This window comes from Stegastes partitus, unplaced genomic scaffold (assembly GCF_000690725.1).
Source record: "Stegastes partitus isolate 25-593 unplaced genomic scaffold, Stegastes_partitus-1.0.2 Scaffold0, whole genome shotgun sequence".
Lineage (NCBI taxonomy): Eukaryota > Metazoa > Chordata > Actinopteri > Pomacentridae > Stegastes > Stegastes partitus.
The window spans coordinates 435,913-446,394 of NW_007577731.1; the positions used below are offsets into that span (position 1 = coordinate 435,913).

At 45.5% G+C, this 10,482-nt stretch overlaps 1 protein-coding gene across 1 annotated transcript; it reads left to right on the plus strand.

Moving 5' to 3' along the window:
• The first annotated feature begins 3,736 nt into the window (after nt 1–3,736).
• marveld2l (MARVEL domain containing 2-like) lies at nt 3,737–8,472 on the plus strand. Its single transcript, XM_008302635.1, has 5 exons — nt 3,737–4,858; nt 7,583–7,773; nt 7,890–8,061; nt 8,154–8,204; nt 8,356–8,472. Exons 1-5 carry the CDS (start codon nt 3,737–3,739, stop codon nt 8,470–8,472), a joined length of 1,653 nt encoding a protein of 550 aa, XP_008300857.1.
• Nucleotides 8,473–10,482: the final 2,010 nt, after the last annotated feature.

The window sequence follows — 10,482 nt, forward strand, 5'->3', positions numbered from 1 at the left end:
TTCAGCTGGAACATGGCAGCCCAGTAAACGTCTTACTGGCTCGTAGAACTGTGAAGCTGTGACGTTGTTGGAAGATGTCTGTGAAGATCCTCAGTCATCCAGGTCAGGGTTATTCTGGTAGTTTCATCGTAGCAACTGGACCTGCTTGAGTTCCTTGAAGACGTTCCACCTCTCATCCAAGAGGCTTCATCAGCTCTGTTTTTTTTTTTTAAAACCCAGATTTAGGTGTTAATGTCTCCTTCAGGATGTCAGTATGTGGAACTCCCAACTAGTCAGTCAGAGCTGATGAAGCATGTGGATGAAGGTGGAACATCTTCAAGGAACTCAAGCAGGTCCAGTTGTTATGATTAAACTATGAGAATAACGTTGTTGGAATGGCAGAAGTAGACGTCTGTATTTATTAACAGCTTTTATTTTACGCCTTCAAATCTTTAACAACCACAATAAAGTGAAAGTGGATTTTTTTAACGGGGCGCTTAACATTAATTCATTAAATATCTGATTCATAACTTATTCCAAACACTCAGCCTGCTGGTATTCCACCGGAGAGGACGCTGTGGATGCTCTCCAGGCCTTTCCTTTATACATGATCTCTCCCTATACATGATGTTGCATTGTTCTGCATGTTATCTGCAGCTGAGCGGGCAGCTGTGCCAGCAGCACAGGACGTGCACGGCAGCAGCAAATGAGGTAGCCCCGGGCCGAGGCTGCTGCTGCTGCCGGGACTGGCTGGCCGCTGGAGAGAGTGGGCTGCATTATGTGGTTATTGTGCTGTATCGGCTGCAGCCTGTGTGAGGGGGTGGGCTGGTGGACCACAGATGTCCTTGCCCCGAGCTTTCTCTACATGAAAACCTGCACTGTTTTGGAAGAAGCACCGGCCCAGAGTGACGTCACGCTGTGCAGCGGGACTAATTCCTGGAGTCACATGTGGAGGGTTAAATCTTAGTGAAGGAAACACAAGCAGCACGGTGTCATGGCTCCAGGCGTGAGGAGAGCTGTTGTTCTGTCAGACTAGCTGCTTGTAGTGTAATATCACCACCACTGACTGTCATCTGCTCTTCAGGAACAAGAGTGTTTCATCAGTTTAGCCACGTTTTTGTTCTTTTCTTTGCGCCTGCTGATGAAACAGATGCTTAAACGCATATATTAAGCATTTAGTGCAGGAGAAAGAAGACAAGTGTGAAAGAAAACAACATTAAATTAAATATAAGCGACCTGAGAGAGAGGTGGCGATGGAGTGTCGGTGAGAAGCACAGGAGCCTGCTGCCCTCTAGTGGCCAACACTCTGCTCCCCGTGTAACGCAATATGCCACAGCCGAGATGAGAATGAATTATTCATAAAAGACGGGATGATAAAGCAGTATTTCACAGATGTTAGATATGAGATGTCACTGATAATGCAGGGCTGATATCAAACACTTGCTTGTCTCTAAAAAAAAATAAGTCTAATCTCGTGGACAAGCTGTTGTTGGTGTTCTAAAGCGATCTCCATAATGCTGTAAGTACTGCGAGACACGCTGGCTTTTATATTGACTCCCTGAGGCAGCAGTAATTAGTGGATTATAGACTTTTCCCCCCTTTTTTTCTTATCATCTGAACTCCAAGCTGCTTACTGGCAGCCAGCCCTTTCACCTGTGGGTGACATGCATCATCAGGTTGGCTCACCTCCTCCTCGCTTCTGTTTTTATGAATGTCAACAGCTCCGGCCTCCCCGTCTCTCCCACAGATTAACCCAGCGGTGCCAGGCAGCAGCAGCACAGGGGCGGTTCAGGTTTAATGTTTAAGCTTTTACTCACCCCCTCCACACACGCTGACCAATCGGCTTGCGTGTGTGGAGCCGAGCGTCTAACCTCGGCAGTGAGTCACCTGAGAGGCCGAGCGGGGCGAGCTGAGTGGGCCTGCTGGACACGGCGGCCATTTTACAAACAGGTGTCACATCTCCTGTGTGCTTCAAAAAAAACCCTGACACTCAGAGGAGCTGAGATCTGCCTGATCAGAGAGTAAGGTAAGCTGCTGGGCTGTGAGCTGTTCGTCCTGCTGCCTTGTTGTCGCTCTGCGCTGACAGCTTCACGCCTGTACACGAGTACAGAAGACCAGAAGCTTGTTGTGAGTCACAGCTCTGTAATCAGTAGAACCTGAGCAGCTCTGTGGTCACGTCCTGAGCTGTTAGAGGCGCTGGTGTGTTTGTGGTGACGCTCCACAGACGGGGATCAGTGGGTTTAGAGCACATGTCCACTGACTGCTTTACAGTTAACAGCTGAGTTTTAGAAATCTTTCATTTCCTTCCAGTATTAGACTCTTTAAACGGGTCTCATGTATGTGTGAGCCTCCACCTACACCATGATGATGTAGCTCTGACAGACAGCATCAGGGCCTTTCTGTTTGCTGTAGGCCATCACATTTAAAGCTGCAGTAACAAACCCACTGGTGCAGCATCTCCAGTCCATTGTTCTACGGCTGACAACTTTTGGTGAAGTCTCACTGCTCTCATTGTTTCTGCTGCAGCCAGCAGCTGTTTTCATTGGAACGCTGTGTACGCCACCTGCTCGCCACCAGACAGACACGATCAGCAGCTAGCTGGTGAACATAGAGGGACGTTCACCTGTTAGATCTCTCAGTCAGTGTTGGAAGGCAAAGCGAAGGTAGGAGCAGAGTGAATGTTGGGTTTATATCAATAAAGCAGCTCGAAACAAATGCTGGTGCTGCTTCCAGCGTGATGGATCGTAAACAGAAAAGAACGCTTAGTGCAGGTTGAGAGTTTCTTATCATTCAGTTATATAACTACAACCTGCGAACACACTGGTGTGGTCCTATAAGGCTGCTGGAGTGAAGGCTTTTCCATTAGACTGCAAAACAAAGGCTCTAGTTTTATATCTGGGTTCTTTCTACGTCTCAGTGCTGACAACAACCGTGACTGGAGGCTTTGGGTTCTCTGTCCATCCCAACATCATGTCTCTAGCCACCTTTAGCTTAGACTTTGGTGGTCAAAAGTCGAAGGTTAGGTCACTGTGAGCTCACAGAACACATCGCTGGCCGCAGCTCAACTCATTAGCCGGATACCTCAGCAACACTTTGAAGGAGTTTCTTTAAATGTGGTGAAAACGTTCGCTCAGTGATGTTAGATCTCGGTGGTCAGAGGTTACTGCGACCTCAAGAAACATACTTCTGACCACACTTCATGTGACACCAATGACGAATTTACATCAATCTCTAACGATGATGTGATAAAAGTTCACGGTGACGTCATTATGTCCTGCAAAAACACATTTCTGACCATTTCACGGCGTCATCGCTCAGGAACAGGAGGAGGCTTTGTGACTGTATTTCACATCTGGTCGGATTCTGAGGTTGGACATAAGTTTAGGGGCCCACCTACTGAATGCCATCAAAGTTTTTTACTGAAGATAAATAAGTCTGCACAGACATGGATGTAAACTGGTGGAGGCATACAACCTCTAGGCAGTAATTTGTTATAACAGTTCAGAGTTCATTGAATGTGATGAAAGTTTAAAGCTAATAAGTCTTGTTGTTTTTCTTTTGGAATCAAATTTAAATCATGGGCTGAGCTACTGAGGCTCCAACCTGTTACTTATAGACGCACATAGAACCATAATATATAGGTAACTATGTGCGTACATGTGACCAAAACAACACTAACATGGTTTTTTCTTCCTCATCCAGTATCAGAGAGTTTCTGTGATTACTTCTCGATGGATCGTCAAAATCAACCTGCAGCATGAAATCCTGGAGCAGGAGATTCAAGAGAGAAGAAGATGGGAGCGTGGACGGGTCCTCCGCCAGCAGCAAGACCCCCGTCAGGGATCCTTCAGTGCCTGTGTGGGTCACTCACACGCCCACACCGGACAACATCACAGACGACGGGGACGAGGACTCCACATCCAGCACTGCATCTTCTGCTGACAAACAGAACAGAGACATGAAAGGCAACATGAAAGACCGGCTGAAATCCCTCATCCCCCAGTCATGGGCCGGCATCATCCATAAAAGGACAAAGGAAAGTGACTCTGAAGCCGGCTCAACCGGGATCCAGATCCTTCCCAACGGGACCAGAGTGAGCCCTCCTGTGAGTCCGCTGGTGGAGCGCAGGGCCTGGGATGGATCAATGGGAGGCTCCAGCCACAACTCACACAAGCCGCTGTTAAGGGAAAGTCCTACTGATGATCTGTTTTATCACAGCCTGCAAGAGGAGTCTCTTCTGACCAGCATCCACCCTGCAGAGTACTACGCAGAGAAGGTGGAGGTCTACAAACAGAAGTACTCCTATTTGAAGTCGTGGCCAGGGCTGCTCCGGCTTCTGGCTGGACTTCAGCTCCTGTTTGGGGGAATGGTCTTTGCATGTGTCATCGCCTACATTCAGAAAGACAGCGAGTGGTCCAACACCTACAGACTCTACAACGGCGTGTATAACAACGGGCTTGGCGTGTCAGGGTACAGCTACAGCGGCCCCATGACTCCTTTCATCTTGGCTGTAGCTGGAGTCTCGTGGATCATTACCTTTTGTCTCTTGGTGATGGGGATGACCATGTACTACCGCACCATCCTCCTGGACTCCCTCTGGTGGCCCCTGACGGAGGCCTTCATTAACGTGGCGCTGTTCCTGCTCTACATGGCGGCAGGGATCGTATACCTGAACGACCTGAACCGCGGAGGGCTGTGCTACATGACTATCGGCGTTAACCCCATCATGTCCAACCTGTGTCGCGTCGACGGGGGCCAGATGGCAGGCACGGCTTTCATCTTCATCAACATGACGATGTATCTGGCCAGCTTCCTGGTGTGTCTGAAGATGTGGAGGCATGAAGCCACGCGGCTGGAGAGGCAGCACTTTGAGAATCAGGTACTGTTGGAGATGAGAGATAAGACTGTTGTGATGGAACTGCATTTAAAGGCCAATATAAGATGTTCTCTTCATGAATACAGTCTGGACGCATGGATTCACACTAGATTACTGATATAGAAAGAGTTCCTATCACAGGTACTACACTCAGCATCCATACATGTTTAACCCCTTCAGCCTTATGTGTCTCATTTAACTCTGACTTTGCTGCTGACCTTAAGGTGTGAAACAGGAAGTTGTCTACGTAGATGGTGTTTGGGCATCATCCTCCCACTTTTAATCACCTTTTAAGTTATCAAATCGAGTATATCAGGGCTGCTCGGTGGTTAGCACTGTCACCTCACAGCTAGAAGGTCGCTGGTTGGCGTCCTGGTGAGGACCCCCGGGATCTTTCTGCGTGGAGTCTCCATGTTCTCCCCGTGCAGCGTGGGTTCTCTCCGGGTTCTCCGGCTTCCTCCCACAGTCCAGAAACCTGCTGAGGTTAATTGGTGATTCTAAATTGTACGTAGGTGTGAATGTGAGTGTGCTTGGCTGTCTGTCTCTAAGTGCAGCCCTGTGATAGACTGGTTACCTGTCCAGGTGAACCTGCCTTCACCCTGAGTCAACTGGGATAGACTCCATCCCCCAGCACCCCAGTGAGGGTTAAGGTGTAGTGATGATGAATGGATGTAGCATATCCACTGTGACATACAGTGAAGGCTGCAGTGACACTCCTGCTGGCTGCTTATGTGACTCCTGCTGATCTGCTGTGGACTTGCTGGGTATTGATAGATCAGCTTTATTCCTGCTGGCTGATGCCGTGGCAGCCTTCCAAGACTCACCCTAAAGCTATGAGCTGTGTTCTTCTCCTCTTTATTGACCATGCAGCTGTCTTTATATATAGGTGCCAGACACAGATCAGTTAGGGGAAGTGGACTTTGTTCTGCTTCAGTGTGTGCTGCTCCAGGTTGTAAAACAACGTTGTCAGTTGGGCCAATTCCACCAGCTCACAAAGCAATAAAAGGGCTCACAGTTAGTGGATTAGGAGGAGCACGGTTTCACCTGTCAGCGTTGTTAACACTGTCATCACCTGTGTCTTTAACACAGGGACAGCATAGCATAGTGGCACATACACACCTCTGTGCAGACAACAATAGCTGATAATGACAGAACAACATCAGCGCTGCTCCAGTGACCACCTGGATGGTCAACAAGACTGAAAGCAGGTCTGTAATCAAACAAAGAAGGTCTTCCATCCATCAGTTTTCTGATGTTATCCAGAGTCATGGCGGCAGCATGCAAACCACAACATGCTGTGTCTCACACTTCCAGCTCCTCCTGGAGAATCTATGCTCCCAGACCAGATGGGATGTGCAGTCAGAAGTACTGGGTCCACTCTGGGGTCTCCTCCCAGTTCCTAATGAGTTGTCTGAACCACCTTGGCTGCACTTGGCATGACGGAGCAGCGACTCTACTCCAGGGTCTCTCTGGGTGCCTGAGCTGCTCACCCTGTCGTTAAGGCTGAGCCCAGGGTCCCTACAAAGGACCGGTTTAGTCATAGAACTGTCCCTTCTGCAGTCACACAGGATTCAGGTTGTAGGCCCTCCCCAAGTCCACAAAACACATGTAGACTAGACGGTCACACTTCCATGACCCGTTCAACAACTACACCAAGTAAAAAGCTGGACCACTGCCAGGATGGACTCCGCATGGCTTCTCCTGAATCTGATGGTCAACAAACAGTCCGACAAAAACAATCATCCATCCATCATCTCTACACCTTAATTCTCACTAGGGTCATGGGGGGCTGGAGTCTATCCCAGCTGACTCAGGGTGAAGGCAGGTTCACATGGACAGGTAACCAGTCTATCACAGAGCTACACTTAGAGACAGACAACCAAGCACACTCACATTCACACCTACGGACAATTTACAATCACCAATTAACCTCAGCATGTTTCTGGACTGTGGGAGGAAGCCGGAGAACCCGGAGAGAACCCACGCTGCACGGGGAGAACATGGAGACTCCACGCAGAAAGATCCCGGGTGTCCTCACCGGGACGCCAACCGGCGACCTTCTAGCTGTGAGGCCACGGTGCTAACCACCAAGACACCACTGCAATCGTATCTGCTCTTCAGCTTACAGTCGGTCATGGAGAAAAACATCTGCATGGCTAAAAACACTAAAAACAAACAGCTAACGAATGTGGACTATATGGCAGTGGAAATTTAATAAGCTCATCCATTTCGAGGATCAGACAAGAATCATTAAAGTCAGTATTAGTTTGTCAGCTGCTCATTACTCTCAGTTTGGCTCCACATGTATATGTGACTGAAACATACAAAAGCTACACAGGTGTTGCTGTAGCTTCACAATGTTGAGTCTAGTAAAAGAATAAAAAAGCCATCCTGACCTGTTGTTAAGCATCACAGCCACAACCTGCCGGTGAGAAACAGCATGTTCGGCTGATGTATTCAACATCAAATAAGAAAAAGTGAGGCGTCAGGAGTGAAGGTAGTAATTCCATCTTCCAGCTGAGTGAGTGCAGCTTCAGAGGTTTAGCTCTTCAAAGCCACAGAATGGGACACATTCAGTTTATTTCCCCCCCGACACTTGACTTAATCCAAAATTCAGTTTCTAAACCTCTTAAAAAGCTTCCTGTAAGGACACCTTCATACACACTGATGGAGAACTCAACCTAGTTGTTCATGTTTCCTGATTTATATTTTTTCTGTAACCTTTAGTCTCACCAGTCCATCCCACTGACCTCGAAGAGGACAAAACGCATATCATTCAGAGATGAACCAGATAAACCTTTGAATAGCGATTACAACAACCAGCCTGCACTCCTGTCTGAGGTCCACAGGAACCCAGTGGGTCTGAACACGGCGTCAGCATACGTCCCCAAAGTGCACATCATCGCCGACTACATCATGTGAGTTCACATTTAAACTGTGTGTGATGGTTAAAAACCAAAGCATGGAATCCTGACTTCTGTCAAAAATAAATAAAGTTCTGTCTCTGATAGTCTCATCTGTCGCTTCTCTGTAGGAAATATCCAGAGATCAGCTGTGTGGAGGAAAGGGAAAAGTACAAAGCTGTCTTCAACGACCAGTATCAGGAGTACAAAGACCTCCACAGAGACATCAGCACAACACTGGAGAAGTTCAGAGAGCTGGACGCCATGATGGAGCAGCTCCCCAAGGAGGGCAAGAGCCACAAGGTAAGACAGACCGCTGGTGATGAACCACCTGTGTGATGATCAGGCCTCTGTGTTGGACAGCCATGATCACATTCACTCTGTTCTTCCAACAGGATCAACAAAGGATTCAAAGCATTCTGAAAACGTATCGGCAGAAAAAGAGTGTAAGTGAATACTGCTTCCATTGTGGGTGACTGGAAATTCAGACTAACAGCTAAATGACAGAACGAATGAGGTCATGTGACATTTCACAGAAAAACAGGACAGTAAAAAAAGGTAACGTCGCTTCAGATAATAAAACTTTATGTTTTACAGGATCCTGCGTTCCTGGAGAAAAAGGAACGCTACGACTATCTGAAAGCAAAGTTGAGCTACATTAAAAACAGAATCCGCACTTTTGACCAAGAAACCACATCCAGTGATCGGACATGAAGACGAGCAGAGGGAACATCTGCAGCCACTGAAGAACAGACAAAATAAATAAAATAATGTTGTTTCATCTCTTTGTTTCGTATTAAAAGCACTGAATATGTTGTAATTTGAGTTAAAAACATCCTTTTTAAATCCAGACTAGATGCATTATTGGAAATCAATGCGTGGTTTTTAACATAAAAATGACACCTGAGCATTAAGAGAACAGACTCCTTCTGTACAGTTTTTATTACATATCGATGCAGAAGAATGGAATGTTGAATAGAATGTAGAATGTTTATTATATTTCTGTCATTTCTGTCAAGCCATGCAAATTAAAGTACAGTCAGTCATTGTCACATACGTGCTTGTACAATAAAGTTTATTTTTACTCATATATGTTAATGCTGTTGATTATTTACAGTGCCATTTTATATTTCCTTTATAACTTCTTTTTATACTGATAAACTAAATGAACTACACGCTTGTTAAACTGACATCAGTTTACAAATACAGTCGTCCTCAGATGTATTCATCCCCGTCCATTAAATAAAAGGCGAAACTCAGTCACTGAAATAACTAGAAACTGAAAAAAGTAATAATAAATAAATATTTACTAAATTATAATTTAGTGAAATGAGACGTTGCTTTTGAATTGTGGTTGAAAAGAATAATGTAAAAAAACAAAAACAGACCAATGAGAGGCCTTTCCTGATGAGCAGTGGTCCAGAATACCTGTCAACAGGTGCAGAAGTCTGACTGAGAGTCACAGGAACACCTGATGGCAGTGATTGGCTCAGAGAGTTGTTCAGCTACATGTTAGTTCATGGGTCCCATCATGCTGGTTTGTTTGTTTTTTTAAAAAGATATTTCTGTTGAACCACAATTCAAAGCAACGTCATGATGTTCATCACATTTTTATTTATTATTACTTTTGTCAGTTTCAGCTTATTCCAGTGACTGAAGCTGTTGTTTTCCTTCTCTAATGGGAGGCTGTGAACACATCTGAGGATGGCTGTATAATATCAGATGGATAAAAATCATGGTGCCAAATGAATCGTACTGAAAACTGTAATTGTTGAATATATCGTCGGTTTATTAGCATACTGGTTACTATGAGACACCAGGAAGCAAACTGTGAGCCAAGTTGTGTTTAATGTTACCATTCAAATCCTTTTAAATTAAATTATTTATTTATGAGTTTTATGGGAATTATTCATGAATAACCAACATAAAACCTTTAACTGGGTGATAAATAAAAATACCTTTGATTGAAGAAGGATTCCTTGAACTCAGTGTAGTTTGTTGGTTGAACATAATTCCATAAAAAGTTGTACTAACTTGAAAACACTGATGTCAGCGTAAAATAAATAAATAAATAAATAATTTTTATTAAGTATTTATTTTCTTTCTTTCCTAAAGCGTAACAATACATTTTGACACTGTGATAAAAACTAGTAATAATAAAACTAAACCACACCGTATCTGATGCTGTCATGAGGACCGAACGGAGAACAGGCTGCTTTAATATTTCATGAGCCTGTTAATGATCACAGGACAAGTGGGATCCGTGGGTCGCTTCGTTCAGTCTGTGGATGAACTGTGTCCCCGCTGAGACACGCAGAAGCTCCCACCGTGACTCACACCGCTCCGTGGGTTTCGTTTACAGTTTTACTCGGTAGAAAATGACGAAGTTTGCGACGGTTGCTGAGCTATAAAACAGACAGAAAAAAAAACAAAAAAAACAGACATGAGTGTCGCTCAGCTGGACGGAGCTGAGGAAGGTTCTCCATAGTGGCCGGTGAGTTGTGTGACATCTGAAGGCTCCTGTTGGTAACGACTGAAGTTATGCACATTTAAAGGAATAATCCCTGTAATTAAGTGTTTAATTCACCTGTTTGACGTGTTGAATGTTTAAGAATGGAACTTAAAGCATGTAAGAATGACTGACAGTTCATTTGTACCTGTGGAAACTGAAGTGGGCAGAGCTCAGAGCTGGAATGTAAAGTGGACAGGAAAATACTTGAGGCT

Excerpts from the sequence above, each read along its gene's own strand:
- marveld2l (XM_008302635.1), top strand. The coding sequence starts at position 3,737 with ATGAAATCCTGGAGCAGGAGATTCAAGAGAGAAGAAGATGGGAGCGTG. Across the intron at positions 8,062-8,153 it reads AGGAGGGCAAGAGCCACAAG|GATCAACAAAGGATTCAAAG; the intron begins GTAAGACAGACC and ends TTCTTCCAACAG. Across the intron at positions 8,205-8,355 it reads CGTATCGGCAGAAAAAGAGT|GATCCTGCGTTCCTGGAGAA; the intron begins GTAAGTGAATAC and ends TATGTTTTACAG.